The sequence below is a fragment of the Cynocephalus volans genome, chromosome 1 (assembly GCF_027409185.1).
Source record: "Cynocephalus volans isolate mCynVol1 chromosome 1, mCynVol1.pri, whole genome shotgun sequence".
Taxonomy (NCBI): Eukaryota; Metazoa; Chordata; class Mammalia; order Dermoptera; family Cynocephalidae; genus Cynocephalus; species Cynocephalus volans.
Genome location: NC_084460.1, coordinates 22,162,158 through 22,182,172, shown reverse-complemented (window position 1 = coordinate 22,182,172; position 20,015 = coordinate 22,162,158). Strand labels below are relative to the sequence as shown.

Sequence of the window (20,015 nt, the reverse complement as noted above, 5' to 3'; positions counted from 1 at the left end):
GCTGAGGGAATCCATGTCAAAAATATTGTGGAAGATGTTTTCACCTTCCTATCACACATAATAACAAAATACTTTCCTATCTCAGTTTTAAAGCAAGAGAGGATACACAGGGCTTGTAGGATGTATTATTTCCTACAAACAGATTATTTTGTGACCCATCCCTGACACTACAGCTGTGTTGTAAAGGAGTAATTAAAGGCCAAAGGGTAACAACCTAAATAAATGCTCACCAGAAAGAGAACTGGTTAAACTTAACACCATTCAATGCAGTACACAGCAGCCATTCAAAAGAAGGTGGAGCTGTATATGCAGTTACTTCAAAAAGTTTGTGGAAAAATAGAATTAAAAGATAATATGAATCTTACCATGAATTTTCTCAGGTACTCTCGTATGTTACAAAGTAAATTAAGCCTAAACCACAGAAAGTGATTAAGTTGTGTGACTCAGCAGAGGGAAATTGGGGAATTTGAGAATTGGAGATAGAAGTGGAAGGGAGACTTTTTAGAAAACCCTTTTATATCGTCTGACTTTTTTTTTTTAACCGTGTATATGTTATGTATTCAGAAAGGGAAAGAAGGAGAGAGAGTCATAACTACTAGATAGATAGACTCGTGGATAGGTAGGTAGATATAAAGACCAGAAGTCTGAAGGAACAGCAAGACCCATATTCTCCAGCTGCACCTTTCATTTTTAAAACCATCCCTTGCCTTTCCCTTTTCCCCGACCGACCATTTAATCCTCTCTCTTTAGCAGTAGTCTTTTCCTCAGCTGGATAGTAGAGACACAAAACAGACTTCGTCATGCACACACCCTCAGCAGAACCACAGGCATATGCACACAGCCTCAAACACACGTTTTAAGATTTGGAGGCGTAGCGGGAGATGGGAAGCAAGCTAGGCAATCTAAGCAGGACTTCCCGCCTCTCCCCCGTCTCAGATTTGCAATACCTCCCTTCACTCTTCCTATCCCTTCCCCCGCCTTAATCCCCCACCCCTGCACCAGCCCCAGCTCGCCCAGGCGACTGGACTGGCGTAAATTTCCGCCTACTTGCGCCGCCGCCCGGGCGGGGGGTGGGGGCTGCTCGTGACGTCAGGGCTGAGCAAGGGGGCGCCGCCTCCTGGCTGCCCACCTCTCCCGGCCCTGAGGCCCCCTCCTGCCCTTTAAAAGAGCAGGGCTTGCGCCAACCGCCCCACACCGCGGGGACCAGGACACACGGCTGGTTTCCCGGAGCGTCTCCATCTCGCCTTCCTTCCGCACCTTGCCTCACCAGTCCAGCCGCATCTTCTTCGCACAGGTTCGGGCGAGCGGGGCCATGCAGCCGGCCGCGCTTCTCAGCCTCCTGGGAGCCGCGGTGCTGGCCGGTGAGTGGGCAGGGCGGGCCGTTCAGCACCACGGACAGCGCCGGCCTCTGTCTTCCCTGCGGCTTGCTTGAGCATCTTGGCCGGCGGATTCTGGGAGAAGGAAGGTCGAGTGGAAGGTTTCTCTCTGTTGCTTGAAATTCCTTATTTCTTCTCTTCCCTGGGTGTTTCCCTCCAACTTCCCGCCTCCCTATCCCCACAACCCGTTTAACTCGGAAAAGGCCAGAGGGCTTCCTAGCCCAGCCAGGAGAGTCTGTCTTTTCACAGCTGAGTTTTTCTGTAGACAGAAAGGAAGAAAACATGCCGCACCTCCAAGGAAACCCCACATTTTGTGCCCACCTTTAAGATGTAATACTCTCTCTACCTGTCTAGAGAGATGCTGTTGTAGTTTGATTCTGTGCCTGTCTGGCTTTTTAAAGCCAGGTGACCAAAGAGAAGCAAGCATACATGTAGTATGATATTAGTTGGCACCTGCATAATTTCCTTTATTATCATTACTACTGCTATTACTATATAAACATAACGAGATAAAATTAGGTCCTGTGTGTATGTATATAAGATAAACCTTTTCTCTTAACATGTTCATATATAAGTGTGGATGTGTGTTCATGTATATGTGTATACAGGTTTAGTATATTTCTGTATTTCTATCTCTAGAGAGAGGCAGTTTCACACAATCCATTTCCAAGTTATGAATGGAAACTGCAGTAGATATTTTTGACTTTTGTACTCCAGGAAAGTACCTAGAGCATAAAATAACTGCAAAAGTATCTTTGTAGTAGTAAAAAAAAAAGTGTTTTAGTCAATTTAGGAGGATGTTTTTGTTTTTGTTTCGTTTTGTTTTTTGGTGGCTGGTTGGTACAGGGGTCAGGCCCAGATAAAATTTTAAGTAGTAGATTTTGACAGCTTCTCTTTATGTATGGAAGACTGTGGGATTAATCTTTCAAACTACTCTGAATCTGAAAGAAATTATCTCTAAAGATTTGAAGTATATGTGTGTGTACTGAAGTAAAGTCAGTGTAGGTACTGAGACTATTGATAAGTAAGTATACTACCACCAAATTAAATTAGAGGGTTTTTTTGGGGGGGAGATTAATGACTCCATAGAATATTGTTTATACCTGAGATTGAGATTCCTAACTAGAATTGAGGTATTGCCATTTGTGAATATGAACATTTTGTAGACAGCAATTACTGCATCTAAAATGTAGAGACAAAATGAAAGCCAGTGGTAATTTATTTTATTGCTAGCTATACACAGTCAGAATTTTCTAAAAATTTGTTATTCTTACAAATTGCCAACAAATGGTCTAAATGCAATTAAAGAAAACCAAATGAATAATTTCGAGTCCTTTCTGGTCAAAAATTTTTCAGAAAGGAACTGCTGAAGAGGCTAAAGCTATGCTATGTATTGTGCTATAGACCACAAAAAAACTGACATTTGTGGAACTTATTTAACTATGGTGGTAAAGTACTTAGAGATCTCTTATGTAAGAGAATATTTGAATAAAGGTTCATATTGTAATAGCAGCCAAAATGGAGACAATATTCTTTTAAAAAGTTATTTATTGAGCTATAATTGACACACCATAAAATCTACCATTTTAAAGTATATAACCCAATGGCTTTTAGTATATTCACGGATTGTATAACCATCACCACTATTAAATTTCCGAATACTTTCATCACCCCAGAAAGACAGCTCATACCCATTAGCAGTCACCTCCCCGTTCCTGCCTCCCCCCAACCTCTGGTCATGAGATATGATAACCTTCAAGCAGAGTTTATTTGCAAAATCATAGGCTTGAGGAAAACCTCAAGAAACCATCTAGCTCATTTCCTACCCTTAAGAGCGTCTTTCTAGAGGGAGATTCACAACCTTCTACGGTAGTTATTGTATACTCTAAAGACTAATATGAGTGAAGTAGGTACATGATATCCATATTATTCTGGGTAGGATGGTTTCTGAATTCAGAAGAGCTTGCTTAACTTATTTTACATCTATATTTTCAATTTGGGATCAAACCTTGATAGTCTTATGCAACATTACTACTTATAAGTAATTCTCAGATTTCTTATGTTATTTAGTATTTTTTCTACCATTTTATTATTTCCCTTTTAACATAGGCGTTAGATTTTCTTTTTTTTTTTTTTTTTTTTTTTTGTCGTTTTTTCGTGACCGGCACTCAGCCAGTGAGTGCACCGGTCAGTCCTATATAGTATCCGAACCCGCGGCGGGAGCGTCGCCGCGATCCCAGCGCAGCACTCTACCAAGTGCGCCACGGGCTCGGCCCATAGGCGTTAGATTTTCTTTTCTTTCCCCAGAATCTTACTGTATACAAAACTAAATTAAACTACTTTAGGGGAGTCAACATGCCTTTAGCTATTACTTGCTGTCACAGACTCTGTTGGAAGAAACATAGTGGCACTTAGAGGTCTCACCAAGATGCATAATGTACTTCCACAAGCAGACCCTAGTTTCTTTCCATCAAAAAGAGCTCTGAAGAGCCTCAATCAGAGAAACAGAACTATTCTGTAATTACGAACATTAGCTACAAATAGTCTAGAGTAATAAAAAGAAAAATATTTCTTCTCTTCCCCCAAGTCTGACAATTGTTAATACTTTGGAGATACCAGTAGTTAATAAAAGCATTTATTTTACATTTTTGAAAAAAGAAAAAAGTATTAGCAAGAAACTGCATTACTAAAGAAGGTTTAGTAAAGCTGGATTTTAAAAAGGCACCTTCTATTTTATAAGGGGAGTAAATATCTTGTAGTTATTTTTTTCCAGAGGATTTTACAGATTTTAGGTAGAAAGAGGAAGTGCCAAGGTGTGTATGTTCTCAAAAAAGCCATTTTGGGTATAAAATTACAACCCAGCATATTAGACCCTGGGTGCCAAGGTGGGCCATCCAGATCTTGTCTGACCTGCATTTTAGGAAGAACTTGGGGTCTTCATAGCTTGTTAGCCATTTCTCAAATATTTTTTTAAATGATTCTGGTAGACTGGATAATTTCGGGCCTCTTGAAACAATTGAAGTGGATCTCAGGCTGCACTTTAAAAAGGAAAATTTAGCAAAGTGAGTAAATGAAGTAGGTATTTTATATCTAGTTGAGCCCTATGATATGTAATTGATTGGGGGGAGGGGTGTTTAAAGCGGCTTGGAGAGCAAAGCATTTTGGGAGGAAAGTTCAGGTTGCTGGTCAAAAATGAACTGCATTTGAATAGCTTTTATGTCTAACGTGTAGGGGTTCGGCTCCTGCCTCAGCTAGCTCTTCTCTTGTCCCTGGGACCTAGAATAATTTTCTGCACTGAGCTTCTCCCACCATAATGGCAGTTGTCTACTTCAGGAAATGTCAGGAGAACTGTAGAGATGGACCTATGTGTAAATGCGTTGAGCTTCTCTGATAGAAAGGGCTTAGGCAGAATGAAATAAAAGTGAAACATAAAAGAATCAAAGCAGATTTGAGAGAAAAAATGGCACTGGAAAATTAAAATCACTTGAAGCATTTCCTAGGACGACAAACGCACTTCAAACAGTGTTTTTAAAAAGGCAGAATAAATTTAAATTTTTCCTTTTAAGATATTCTCATAAACCAGCTGTTAAACACCAATTTGCATATGATATTACAGACTTGATGCTGTATTAGGAGGACTGGATACCTCCCCCGTTCTTTCCATGGTTGTAGACAACGTGGGGGAAGGGAAACACAGCACTGTTAAAGATGCATAAGCAACCTTGTTCAGGCAAAGGCCTTGGGGTAAAACAATGAGGTAATTAATTATAGGAGATAGCCATAACCATGTTTTTATAAATGAAGTGAGTTGGGGGAGACTATTTTATTGGGAACAGGGACAGCAGAGGGAACCACAGATCTTTACCCATTTTGGGTAGGCAGAAGAGAAGGGTTGAGGAGGAGGATATGGTTCTATTTAGACTTGGTTTGTTCTACACTTTTCATTGAAATATAATATAGAGAATACTGCACAAAATTATATTAAGTGAAACAAGTCAGGCACAGAAAGAGAAATACCACATGTTTTCACTTATTTGTCGGAGCTAAAAATAAATAAATATACAAACAAATGAATGGTGGGGGGGTGGGAATAAGATACAACAATCACAACAGTTCCTTGAACTTGTTAAGACAAGTGAACAGATATGATGTAGATGGGGGGAGGGGAGAGGAGGGAAAGAGGAACTGGGAAAGGACACGAAAATCAACTACAATGTATATTGAGAAGTTAAAATTTTAAAAAAAGAGGATGATGTGATAGAAAGAAAAAAAAAGAAAACTACACAGATCATGAGTATACAGCTTAATTATTTTTTACAAACTAGGCACACATGTGTAACTAGCACTCAGATCAAGAAATGGAACATGACCAGTACCCCAGAAGCCCCACTTGTCTGTGGTCTGGATTTGATTTACACTGGATGTAAGATAGCGTGTACTTTCAAATCATGTTTATGACATTGCTAGGAGAAGACAGCGCTGTGAGTGTGTAAATGCGTGCATGTGTGTACATGTGTGTGTATGTGCATGTGTGTATGTGCAAGAGGGGCAAGTGTGGCCACTGTGGCCATCATCCCCAGCTGTCTCTATTCAGCTCTGACTTTGCCCCTCTCTTCCATCAAATGTGGAGTGATTTTGTGAGTTTGGTTTCACACAGCTTCCAAAAATCAACTCAAGCCATTTGCCATTCTTTTTCTCCTCCAAAGCTGTCAGTTCTATGCCAGTGGATAACAGGAACCACAACGAAGAAATGGTAAGTTGAAATGTCGGTTTAGCACCTAGACTTGTATCTAGACTCTGTATTCTCACACTCTCTGTCATAACCAACCACACACACACACACACACACACACACACACACACACACACAACACAGCATAGTCTTACAAAGCCAGGTTTTCATCCTTGAGAGAATGGGGGCAAGGGATGTCCCTCCTGTGCTACTGTGCCCAGCTCCTACATCCTTCCTGGATGGTTTAGTGCCCCTGAGGGTAGCTGTGTCATCATAGCATTTTCCTTCCAACCTGTTCAGAAATGAGGGTTTATTTCCCTTCTCAGGGTAATCTCAACTCAATGCCTTCTTGCATTGTTCTGTGTAGAGGCGTGGGAAGTTTCATTATGGTCCTGTAAATCTGTATCCCTATCCTAAGGATCCTGCATCAGTACAGGTCACATAGGCAAACCTCCCTTGACAGCAGCTCTGGGTTGAGCAGTCCATTGTGCTGCTGACACCAGCTTTTGCCAATCTATTTTTGGGTTTTCCCTTAGGTAACTCACTGCATCATCGAGGTCCTCTCAAATGTCCTGTTGAAGTCCAAGGCTCCCATCACCCCTGAGTGCCGACAAGTCTTGAAGAAGAGTAAGTGTCCCATACTGCAGGCAGAATGTTGTCCCTGCAGTGATCCTTGCTCCTGCTGCCTCCACTTCTCCTTCCACTTTACCAACCAATGAATGAAGGTGGGGTGGGGGACACATAATGCAGTAGGAAGAGGGTTGACTATATTAGTATCTGGGGCGATAAAAGATATGGCTTCGAATCCCTGCTTTACCACTTAGTAGCTGTGTGACCCTGGGGAAGACCAGTTACCTCTCTGGGCTTATTTCCTCAAAGTAAAGTTAGGGAATCCAACCTAATGATAGTCTTTGAGATGTCTATTACTTCTTAAATTCCTTGGTTCTGGATTTTGGATTTTTAGAATAGGCCTTCATTTGGGTGGAGGGAGGAGGTGTAGAGAGTCCTCGTTTGTGATTAGATTGAGGGGGTGGGGGATAAGTGTTCTGGGAATGCTGGAAGATAAAAGGACAGAGGGAGATTTAAAAATTATTCTTCTAGGGATAGCTAGTTAGCTCACCTGGAAGAGAGTGGTGCTGGTAACACCAAGATCATGGGTTCAGATCCCCTTACAGGCCAGCTGCCCTCCCCCCCCCCCCCAAATTCTTCTTTTTGCCTTCTACTCTTATGATAGTGAGATGTTAGAAGCTTAGAAAGGTTTGAAGGGTGACTTCAAAACTTCTACCCAATTTGCACAACAGATTAGTTAAGACATTTTAATGTAGAGCTTAAAATGGAAGGTACCACCAAATGGGCCTGAGAACTAGAAGAATTTAGGGTGGAAGTCAAGTACCACAGTGAGTCAGACTAATGGCCCTCTGGGTCTGGACTGGGCTGTTTTCCCTATATGAAACAAGTTTCTACTGGAAATTGATGTTCTGAGGTGAATTTTACAAAACTACTCAGTCTCTTTTATACATTAAGTCAAACTGATTTAAACAAGCCCCCCAGACTGACCAGTTATCTCAGTTGGTTATAGCATAGCCTAATAACACCAAGGTCATGGGTTTGGATCCCCTTACTGGCCAACTGCCAAAAAATAAAATAAACAAACCCACAAACTGCTGCTCCCTTCAACACCTCCCTCTGCTTTAAAATTTTTAGTCAGGCTGAGAACAGTGTTTTGTTTTGGCTTTTTTTTTTTTTTTTGCCTTTCACCATCAAAACCTCTCCATGGAAGAAAACACTCTCTTGCTATTGCTGCACATGAAGCTTTGTGCATAAATGGCAAAAACAAGTACTAGCAATTGGCTAAAAGAGTAATTTGGGGTGACTCAATCCACCTTTGGGGACTTCCTGGTAGGTGTGGGGGCCTGTGTCTTTAGAGACCCCATGAACAGTGAATGGAAGCTTTCCTACCACTCCCAGCCTGTATACCTCTTTCTGAATTTCTCCCCAACTTTCTTCTCCAGCAATTACAGGAAGTGAGTGAGAGTAGTGGGGGTCTCCAGGCAGGGAGTAGAAGCTGCTCTTTTGAGCAAACTCATCTCATTATCTCCTTTCCCCTTTCCCTATTTACCAGATGGATGCAAAAGTGAAGTCTGTTATATTAAGTCATCAAAGAACTATGATTGCTTAGGAAAAGGTGTTGAACTTCAAGCTCTGCTTGCCTGCCAAGATCAGATTCTTAGCCCTTGGACTGTGGCCATAGTGATTATAGACCCTGCTGTCACTGATTGGGCTCTTTGGATGTCAATTCCCAGGGCAACTGGTAAAAAATCAAATGACCCATGTCTATAGAGACTCTGGAGACATCATATCCACAGAGCAATAGAATGCTGAGATCCAGAGAGTTTAAGAGCTCCTCCAGGGTTGCAGCCTCCAACAGCAACTGTGGCCAGATAACATAAAGGAGTTAGGCAGGACAGGAAGTGACTCAGAAACTGGAGGGCACGTGCCCCTTCTGAGGGGAGCAGATATTTCTCAGCTCCAGTCTTATTGTAGAGAAATATAGACTGTTCCCAGATCTTGGAATTTTTCAAAAGAAGTTAAAATTTTGATTTTTAAGTGATATCTCCTGATATTTAAGTATCGCCTCTGAATTTGAATTCACGAAAAATGTTGTTTAGGAGGGTGGCTGGTTAACTCAGGTGGTTAGAACATGGTGTTGAGAACACCAAGATCAAGGGTTCAGATCCCCATACTGGCCAGATGCAAAAAGAACCCTACAAACAAACAAAAAAACCTGTTGTTTAGGCCAACCAAACTCACCTCTGGACTACCAGTTTGTGACTTCTACCCTAGTCTAATTTTCTGTCTCCTGCTGGTATGTCTTAAACTGATTAGAAGACTAGTGGAGATTTTTGCCAGCTGGCTGGATGCATTCGTTCATGCAGCCTTCCTCTCACCCCAGGCCAGTCTCCACTCCCATTCTCTCCTACACGTCTCTGGAGCCAGCAACCACTCATTGAGCAAACAAGCACATGGGGAGTGGAGAAGAATAATTGATTCATGGCTTGAAGAGACCTCAGGGAATATGTAGTCCAATTTCTTAATAGGTACAAGAATGTCTTTGACCAGGCTTGATCTGGTCATCCTTGCAGCATGACAGGGAGAAAAGGTTCATTTTCCCCTTTTTACTTGAAAGTAAGTGTGAGCTTCACACCTTGCTTTTACAGATTGACAATGACTGTGCTGCTAATCACACTCCTCTTTCAGTCTCACCTGCGGGGGCTTCAAGCTAAATTTAGGAGGAAGTGCTAAGCCTCAGGCACAAGCTGCTGTAGGCAGTACACATTTAATTGGGAAAAAAATAAAAATACTTCTGTTCCTGACATTTAAGACCCCACATAGCAGTAGGCAGTAGGAAAGGAGCCATATAATCTGTGCCCCTGGAGGCTGAGGTCCTATCTGATAGCTGTATTTCAGCTGACTCTCAGAATGACATCAGTATCTGCCTGCCTTAGTCATCTTGGGCTGCTGTAACAAATACCACAGACTAGGTGGCTTAAACAGCAAACATTTATTTCTCAGAGTTGTAGAGGCTGGAAGTCCAAGATCCAGGTGAGGGCCCACTTTCTGGCTTGTAGAAAGCCATCTTCTTGCTGCATTTTCTAGTGGAGAGAGAGAGATCCTCTCTTCTAGGAACATCAATTCCATTATGAGGGCTTTACCCTTATGACACAATTACTTCCCAAAGGCCTCACCTCCAAGTACCATCACATTAAGGATTAGGGCTGCAGCACATGAATTTGGGGGGACACAAACATTCAGTCCACAGGATTACTCAAAACTTCCCTGCTTACCTGTGCCCACCTGGTAATGCTGACCTAGTGCTGACCTAATGCTGCACACACTACCACTGGCTTTTAGAAGGCAAAAGGACTAACAAGCGATGGATGGGTCAACCTTCTGGCATCTGGGTATAAAAGGTCAGGGACAGTTCCATTAACTCACAAACAAGAGAATGTTATCAACCAGGCTTGGCTTTAAGCAGAGAGGTACAGACAGTCCACTATTTCTGGGACATTTTTACAAAACAGATCAATTTTTCCATTTTGCAAATAGTTCAAAATGACTCATAAAGGGGCTGGCCAGTTAGCTCAGTTGGTTAGAGCACAGCCGTCTAACACCAAGGTCATGGATTTGGATCCCTGTACTGGCCAGCTGCCAAAAAAAAAAAAAAAAAAAAAGATTAATCGGCACTGTAACCCACAGATACAATTTCAAATTTTCTAGTAGTAGCCACGTTTAGGGAGTAAAATGAGGTGAAATTCATTCTAGCAATATACTTTATTTTTGTCCAATATACACTTTTTATATAACTAATATATTTGTAATATTATCCAGTACACCCAAAATATTATCATTTCAATATCAATATAAATCAATATAATCAATATAAAAGTTACTGAGATATTTTACATTCTTTTTTTTTTTTCCACATGAAGTCTTGGAAATCTGGTGTGTATATTACTCATGTAGCATAACAGTTTGGACCAGCCACAGAAGGTTAGCGGCTGCCACAACAGAGACTCAGAGATTTTAGTGGCCTTGGCCTCAGACATTCTATCTGAACTCAGTGACATAAGCTGAAATCCAAGCCCTCCCAGCTAACAACTCAGACAGTGTTAACTGCATATCTCCTTTCATGAGGTGTCCTTGAGTTAAGATGGATTTAGCAAAGGAGCGGTCGATATCTGCAAAAGATGGGAGAGAACAGCATTCAATTAAAATATCAGTTATCCCATCTACTGCTGACTTATGAAACACAAGGAAAACTCAGTATACTGAAGTTTTTCTTCAACATCTGACAACATGTTGGGGGAATGGAACTTGAGTGAAGGAAGAAACAGTCCTTTCCACTGCTGTGCAGTTTTCTCGGAAAAAATATACACATCCTTCTTACCATCAGTTACTAAGTTATATTTTCATTTGCTGCTAGGTTGAGTCTGAACAGCTGAATAATAAAAATAATAAAATAAATAATAATAATAAAAGTTTGATACACTAATAATTAAAATATTTTAAATCCTCCTTTGAATCTTGATATTTCCCATTTTAGCTATTTAACTTTAGCTGGATTACAGTCAGGGCCATTCACACAGTGTTAACTTTTTAACCTTTACTTAGAGTAAACATGGAAAGAATAGTCCCAAATTACACCTCTGTGAGTCTCAGTGCTCTCTTTGGCAAAAAGAGGAGGTTGGACTGGATGAATTCTAAGGTTTGTTCTGGTTCTAAATTCTAATATTTCATAAAGTCCATATCTGGGTTTCAACTTGATCAACGATAGTAGCAATGAGAGATGCTGGTTTGACATTATGGATACATAAAAATATTCAGTTTATTATTAGATTTAAACAAAGCTTACATAGCATTTGCTTTTAAAAGGAATCTGAGTATAATATTTATTAACTTAAAAAATTATCCAAGCAATTTTCAGTGTTCTCAGGATCTGTAGTGATTACTGAGGCTGGTGTTTGTTGAACCACAAGCAATTCTTACGTGATACTTACTCTTACATTTTCATTATAGGTGGAAAAGAGGTCAAAGATGAAGACAAAAGTGAAAATGAAAACACAAAGTTTGAAGTAAGATTGTTAAGAGACCCAGATGATGCCTCGGAGGCCCTCAGGCCTTCTAGTAGGGAGGGAACAGGAGCCCCAAGAGAAGAGGACACCCAAGGCTTGACAAAGGCAGACACAGAGAAATGGGCAGAGGAAGGCAGGCACAGCCGAGAAGGAGCACACGAGCCCCAAGGGAGCCTCTATCCCTCCAACAGTCAAACCTCCAAAGAAGCAAAGACACGCCATTCTGAGAGGAGTGAGGCAGAGGACTATCAGAAAAAAGAGCTTGGGGAAGATGACAGCGAAGAGAAACATCTTGAAGAGCCAGAAGAGACACAAAACGCCTTTGTCAACAAAAGAAACCAGGCCACGGCTAAGAATAGAGAGGGATTAGGGGCCAGATCTGATACACGCTCTGCTGGGCGCTCTGAGGAGAAGACACACAGCCGGGAGAAGAGTAGCCAGGAGAGCGGAGAGGAGACGAGAAGCCAGGAGAAACACCCCCAAGAGTCTAAAAGCCAGTCCTGGAGCCAGGAAGTGTCTGAGGAAAGTGAGGAAGATGCTACCTCTGAGGTGGCCAAACGACGCACGAGGCCCAGACACCACCATGGAAGGAGCAGGCCCGACAGGTCCTACCAAGAAGGGAATCCTCCCTCTGAGGAAAGGGGACACCCCCTTGAGGCATCGGAGGAGTCAAACATGGGCCTAGACACTTTAGAGGAAAAGAGGGACCACCACTCAACCCACCACAGGGCTTCAGAGGAAGAACCCGAATATGAGGAAAAAGTGAGGAGTTATCCAGGGGTCCAGGCTCCTGAGGGCCTGAAGGCAGAACGATATGGGGGCAGAGGAAGTGAGGTGTACAGGGCTCCCAGGCCTCACAGTGAGGAGAGCTGGGAGGACAAGAGAAACCTCCTCAGCTCAGAGCTTGACAGTGTGGCACGTAGATATAAAGAAGAAAGTGAGGAGGAGAGGGGCCGTGATGGGGGAAAGGGGCAGCATCAGAGAGGCAGGGGAGGGGAGCCAGGTGTCTATTCTGCTCCTGACCCCAGAGAAGAGAAAAGGCTCTTGGGTGAAGGACACCTCCGTGTTCAAGAAAGCCAGCTGGACAAGTCAAGGAGGTATCCACAAGGTGAGTGGAAGGAGCAGGACAGAAATTACCTCAACTATGGTGAGGAAGGAGCCCGACGGAAGTGGCAGCAGCAGGAGGACCTGCAAGACATGGAAGGAAACAGGGAGGAAGCCAGGCTTCAAGACAAACAATACGGCCCCCGTCACATCACTGAAAAGAGGAAGAGATTGGGGGCGATCTTCAACCCATACTTTGACCCTCTCCAGTGGAAGAGCAGCCATTTTGAGAAAAAAAACAACATGGATGACAATTTTCTTGAGGGTGAAGAGGAAAATGGGCTGACCTTGAGTGAGAAGAATTTCTTCCCAGAATATGACTATGATTGGTGGGAGAAAAAGCCCTTCTCGGAGGATGTAAACTGGGGATATGAGAACAGAAACCTCCCCACAGCCCCGAAACTGGATCTGAAAAGGCAGTATGACCGAGTGGCTGAACTGGACCAGCTCCTTCACTACAGGAAGAAGTCAGCTGAATTTCCGGCTGACTATGATTCTGAGGAGCAGATGAGCTCACGCCCCGAGGCAGAAAATGAAAACAACAGGGCTGACCAGAGAGTTCTGACAGAGGAAGAGGTACGGTGTGGGCTTTTGTTTAAAATTAACTTACTATGGTCAATTTTAGTATGTTATGTCCGAGACTATCTGATATTAATGGAGAGAAATTGATGAGAATTTATCACCATGAGAATACGTCCTAGTAACGGAGCAGAGACCACCTCTGGGGTTGACTTCCACCTGCCGTCTGGCCATTGTCTGCATCCGTGCCCACTTCCCTGTCTTGCAGTGCTTCTCAACGATGGCGTCACATTGGAATCACCTGGAGAGCTTGAAAATTTACTGTGTCTGGGTCCCACTCCCAGAGATTCTAGTTTGTACGGGTACTACCTGGGCATCAGGATATTTTAAAGCCCCCAGGTGTTTACAGTCAAAGTTGACAACCACTGTTCTGGTGTCTTTCCCTTGGTCATTTGACTGTTCATTGCTATCTGCCAGGGTAGGAAGAACAGGTGATGGAGAAATTAGTTGCTTTGGTCTGTCATTATTGGTTCATGCCCTGCTACCATCATAAGTTTACATCTGTGAAGGGTAATGCTATTGGAGCTGTACCTACCCAAACAATGTTTTTTCCTAATATTGATTATGTAGGTTGGTGCTTCTTAAACTTGAGTGTGCATCCGAATCATGAGGGATTCCTAGCCCCCAGAGTTTCTGATTCAGTAGGTCCCAGGTGGGACCCAAGAATCTGTATTTCTGACACTTTCCTCAATGATGCTGGTGATGCTTATGTTACTGGCCAGGGGGTCACACTTTGAGAATGGGTGTAGGCTGACTCATGCAGCTTCTAACATGCCTAAGATCCCCTTTCTGTTCATATTCCCTCAAACTACAGCAAAATAAATCAATCCAGAACCTCATGCCTCCATTTTTCTGTATTTTCCAGGAAAAAGAACTTGAAAACTTGGCTGCCATGGATTTGGAACTACAGAAAATAGCTGAGAAGTTCAGCCAAAAGGGTTGATGGTTGTTGGAGCAGTGAGCAGTTTTAAGAAGCAGCCCTCACATTATCTGTTTTGTACCATTTCACTGAAAGACACCATTTATTTACCCAAAGGCAGAAAGTAGAATTTACTGTTTATTAAATGTTTGACACAATTGGAAATGTCCTTAGTATTTGCCAGAATGCTGTTAACAATATGAATAGCATGACTTGTAGCATATTCTTTCTGGCTAAATAAACATATTAACATGCTTGTTACAGTGACTGTGCTACTGTCTTTAAAAAATGTTTGTCTCAGTTTGATATAATAAAAGATTTTACCTGAGACCAAAAGCTTCATCATTCTCAGCTTTCTTTTGTTTAATTGGGAGGGATGTGATTTTCAAGTCCATTCTTTAAAGTAAATTTTGAAAGATCGTATATGGATTCATTGGTCTTTGGATGCATAAAAAAAAAAAAAGCAAGTCTTTTGAAGTAAAAGAATGTACAAGATATAGAGAGAGAGCTCAGGAAAAGACAGCTGCTCCCCTGGGCTGGAGAGAGATTAGATAGGCTTGAAGAACCTGTTTCAAAAACAGTCATAAGATACTACTTTAAAAATCTTATTACCTGGAGAGCTCTAGAAGTAGCCAACCAAGGGCCATTTTTCAGCGCTGAGAAGAAAGCCTGGATAATGGGAAGAACTCTGGATTGGGAGTCAGAACATCTGGCCTGTCCAGACAGGTTTGGTCTCTTGGGGTCTGTCTGATTTCTACTCTGTAGAAAGACAGACTCTGTTACTAAGTAGCTGTATGACTTTGGGCAAGCGACTTTCCCTCTCCCAACCTCAGGTTCATCAGTGAAATAAAGACATCTGTCTCATTTGGGTTGTTACAAGGATGATGCAAATTTACGCAAAACACTAAGAGCAATGCCTGGTAAATGGCAATGGTGTAGCAGATGTTAGCTGCTGTCATTTTTATCCCTGCAATTTCTCATAGCAAGACAGTGGAACAATTCCCCTTCTTCCTTCTTTTACCTGTCACTTCATTGCTTACTAATGATGGCTTCTACTTGGTTGATTTCTATTGGTTTTTACAGTTCAGATAAAAAGCTGTTCTCTGGGAGGTGGTATAGGGGAGAATAAAACTTTCTACCCTCTGAAGGTTCAATAATTAGGTCTATGAAATAAACTGAGGGTAGACAGATTAACAGGACAAAAACCATTTTAATTACATATACACAGGGGGGTTCCACAAAATAACGAGATTCAACGAAGGGCCAGATGACTGAAGTTTTTATAGCATTCTCAGCTATAGGAAGGACTAGGGTCTTGGGGCTTCTGGGGAGTGGGTGCCACAAATTATGGGAGGGCAAAGGGAGAAACTGTATGGTGAACAAAGGTGGTCTTGTTATGCAGACAATGTCTCTCAGGTACTAAGAGTTACCTCTGAACAGCCTTCTTCCTGGTAGATACTTTACTAATGTAGATTTCCTTTATAGATGTAAATTTCCTTTAGGAAAAGACAACTTTTCAGAGCTATTCCTGTGTCTGCAGTTTCTCAGAATAGCCAGCTCAAAATATGCCAAAGTGGTATATTTTGAGGTGGCACATCCTGATCTCCTACAGTCATATTTTGGGGTGGTATGTACTGAGCTACAACAATGGCAAAAATAAGTCTGGGAATCACACATGACTTTTATCCATCCAGGAAGTCCTGGTTCTCTTCCTCTCGGCTAACTCAAGAGTTGCCTTTGCTAATTTAATCAGATTCATTTGAGAATAACTGTCAGTGACATACTTTTCCGGGTGAGTTGAAGCTTTTTCATACAAGGAGCAAGCCAGTCAGTGCTATGAATTTGATGCCAAATTGTTCTAAAGCTGGGCTCACACTTCTGGAAGGTTGCTCACCATCTGCCTGGGGTCTTTTTTTCTGGCCATGGGATTATGATTGGCTGTTTGCAAAAGCTAGCAAGAAGTGCCAGGGGGATAAAGGCTGCTGGACGCAGCCCTCATGGTGGACAAGGGGTTGGCATATAAATATTGTGCTAGTTTCCTAAGGCTGCCGTAACGAAGTACCACAAACTGGGTGGCTTAACACAGAAGAAATTTATTCTCTTACAGTTCTGGAGTCCAGAAATCCAAAATGAAGGTGGTGGCCGGGCCATGCTCCTCCAAATTGTGTAGAGGAGGGTCCTTCCTTGTCTCTTCCTGGCTTCCGGTGGCCCCAGGCATTCCTTGGCTTGTGGCAGCAAAACTACAATCTCTGCCTCCATCCTTACATGTTTGTCCTCTCCTTGTCAGTCTGTCTCTTTACATGGTGCTCTTTTTATAAGGATACCAGTCATATCGGATTAAGGGCCTATCCTACTCCAGTATGACCTCCATCTTTTAACTAATTACATCTGCAACAAACCTATTACCAAAGAAGGTCACTTTCTAAGGTACTGGGTGTTGGGATGTCAAGAAACATATCTTTTTTTTTTTCTCTCTTTTTTTGGTAGCTGGCCAGTATGGGGATCCAAACTCTTGACCTTGGTGTTATAACATGGCACTCTAACCAACTGAGCTAACAGGCCAGCCCAGCGTATCTTTTTCTGAAGACACAATTCAATCCATAACAAAGCAGGCCAGCTTCCACCCTCCTCAGTGGAATAACTGAGGCATATATAGTGCCTCTCAGAATTCCCCAGTGGATTGTGTCCCAGCTGCCACAGCAGTGACCTGCTTCCTGTACTAACTGTCTTTACCTTCCTGGTTCGCTGTCTACTGGTGACACTACTGGTGTTTCCTGGGATCTCCTCCCCAATAAATTACTTGTCCTTGACTTTTTATCTCAGGGTTTGTTTCTGCAGTACCCTGACCTAAGTAACTATCCAAAGCCAAGGCTTACACTATGGCAAATAATACAACTGCGGCTTATAATATGTCCCAGTTGTAAACCCTTGTCTTACTACATCCTAACATAAGATACTGGGAAGATACCCACTTATACACAATGCAGTATGTCTCTGCCTGTTTTCCTACTGCAACCCAGTGGAAAACAAAATCATTTCCTAAATAAAGAGAATTTGAGGAGTCCGAGATGAATAGGGGCTTACTCACTGGAGGAGAGAAAGCAAAACACTGCAGTGCACCAAATGCCAGCCAGCACACCACACACACACACACACTGGGCACAGCTCGTGAGGAGAAGCTGTCAGCAGATGGAGCACAGCATGGCAGAGCATGGCACCCTCCCAGCCTGGAGATGGTTCACACAGCTTCCTCCTGGCATCCCACCTTGTTGATGCCCTGAGCTCTGGCACATCTTTTCATTTTAGTATGCAAACACCTTGGGGCAGGAGAATGTGCAGGCAGCGATGGCCTATCAAGGATTCAGGAGATATCCAAGAGAATCCCATCTAAGTCATGGTGCCAGGCAGAGTGCAATTAGGATCTCTGGGCATGCCACCATTTCTCTAGGAAGAAGTCAAGAACTCTCTAGGCCACTATTTTTTCTCCTCTAATAATTTCCTCTTCTAATATATGTTCGTAGTAAAAACATCAAGTAATCCTGAAAGGCTTATAAGTATTATGGGTTGAATTGTGTCCCCCAAGATATGCTGAAGTCTTAACTTCCCCGCACCTGTGAATGTGACTGTATTTGGAAACAGGGTCTCTGCAGATGCTATCAAGTCAAGATGAAGTCATTAGAGTGGGTCCATATCTAATATGACGGGTGTCCTTATAAGAAGAGGGAAATTTGGACACAGACATACCGAGGAGAATACCATGTGAAGATAGGCAAAGAGTGGAGTTATGATGCTGCAAACCAAGAAATGTCTGGGTCACCAGAAGCTGAAAGAGGCGAGGAAGGACCCTCCCTTAGAACTGTAATAGGGAGCGTGACCCTGCCCACACTTTGATTTCACACTTCTGGCCTCCAGGACTATGAGAGAATAAATTTCTGTTGTTTTAAGCCACCCAGTTTGTGGCACATTGTATGGCAGCACGAGGAAACTAGTACAATGAGAAATAAGTGGCCTCAGTATGCTCCCTGTCCCCCTCCTCCTGCCCGCATCCTGCAGATGCAGACACCTGGAGTTATTTTAGAGGCTTTTTTGTATTTAATTATTTAATTGTCATGTTCTCTAGTATTTTTTCACAAAGGAATTACAGCACAGAGATAGGACAGGAGGGGAGAGAGCATCTTAACATTACAAAATGAAAACACAACATGCCATTGTAAAACATAGCATGATCAGGAGACCTCAGGTGCTAAAACAATTAACTAATTTCAATAATTAAAATTCTGCAGTCCAGCCATCAGATACTCAGATACACAATAAGCCTGACTGTGAAAGTGCCTGTTGATGAAAGACCTCAAGGAAGTGAGGGCATGAGCCATGTGGACACCAGGAGGAAGGATGTTTCGGGCAGAGGGGATAGCAGGTGCAAAGGCCCTGAGGCAGGAAAAGTTTGGCTTGTTCAAAGAGCAAGGAAGCCAGCATGGGGGACTGTCATAGGAGGTGAAGTTAGAGAGGTGGCAGGGGCCAGATCACGCAGGCTTTTGTAGGTCCTGGTAAGGAGTTTTGCTTTTGTGATTGGAGAGTTCTCAACAGAGGACTGACGTGATTTGCTTTATGATACAACAACACTGGCTGCTGGGTTGAGAGAAAGCTGTAGGGAAAGTGAGGACAGAAACACAGAAACCAGTAAGGAGGGCATGTAATAATTCTGGCCAGCCACTGTCATGGCTTGGGCCAGTGTGGTAGGGAAAAGTAATCAAACTCTGGACCGGTTGCAGAGACAGAGCTGACAGGTGCACTGATGGATTTGGTGCGGCATGAGGGAACAAGAGGATGATGTCCAGGTTTAGGCCTGAGCAGTTGGGAAGAACAGAGATGGGGAGGACTGCAGGAGGTACTGGCTTGGGAGGGGAAAGATGGGGTGCTCAGGTTTGGATGTATTACGTTTGAAATGTAAACAGACATCCAGTGGAGGTGTTGAGTTGGGTGTACAGAGCAGGAGCTGAAGGAAAAGGCCTGTGCTAAAGACAATGTGGGAGTCATGATCATAGAAATGGTATTTAAAGCCTTGTAATTGGATGAGATCATCTAGTGTTCTAGAAATGAGTCAGAGTTGGCCTCTGTGTATTGACCCCTAGGTTATTTCTTCATTGCAGGCTGTGACTGTTTAGCTCAAAAGCCCAATGGTCAAACATAAATTTTTACTCATCTGATTATTTTAAACAAATTTTAAACAAATTTTTAGCCATTTAGGGCCTGCCTGCTTTGCATACCCCCTACCAAACTAAACCCAACACCTGCTGGCCACTCATAACAGATCCTTGTGGTTATAAGACCCCAAGCCGCTCCTGCCTCTCTCTCCCCCAGTTGGGGGGAGTACCCTTGCCCTCCCTCCTCCCCTACTGAGTAGCAACCCTGTGGTGTAGCCTCTGCAGACACTTGCTATGAGGGATATCCCTCCTCCCTCATGCAAACCTGTCACTGTCCCTGTCACCCAATAAGCATGTATGTGCTACTGCCACCTCATGGACATGTCTTTTTCTTGCTCAGTCCCCAAATCCCTTGAACACTCAAGGGAGAGTGTAGGAAAGAAAGAGAGGAGGTGTACCAGCTGAGCCCTGGGGCACGTCAATGTCTAGAAGTCTCAGAGATGAGGATGAACCAGCAAAAGAGATACA

General features: G+C 42.9%; 1 protein-coding gene across 1 annotated transcript; it reads left to right on the top strand.

The window, feature by feature from the left end:
* The first annotated feature begins 1,223 nt into the window (after positions 1 to 1,223).
* Positions 1,224 to 14,367, top strand: CHGB (chromogranin B). Its single transcript, XM_063080404.1, has 5 exons — positions 1,224 to 1,361; positions 6,083 to 6,129; positions 6,645 to 6,735; positions 11,686 to 13,421; positions 14,290 to 14,367. The coding sequence occupies exons 1-5, from the start codon at positions 1,313 to 1,315 to the stop codon at positions 14,365 to 14,367; spliced, it is 2,001 nt and encodes a 666-aa protein (XP_062936474.1). The 5' UTR covers positions 1,224 to 1,312.
* The last annotated feature ends 5,648 nt before the right edge of the window (positions 14,368 to 20,015 follow it).

Bases quoted from the DNA above. Each gene is read 5' to 3' on its own strand.
- CHGB (XM_063080404.1), top strand. From the start codon at position 1,313: ATGCAGCCGGCCGCGCTTCTCAGCCTCCTGGGAGCCGCGGTGCTGGCC. The intron at 1,362-6,082 runs GTGAGTGGGCAG...TCTCCTCCAAAG, and splicing joins GGGAGCCGCGGTGCTGGCCG to CTGTCAGTTCTATGCCAGTG. The intron at 6,736-11,685 runs GTAAGTGTCCCA...TTTTCATTATAG, and splicing joins CCGACAAGTCTTGAAGAAGA to GTGGAAAAGAGGTCAAAGAT.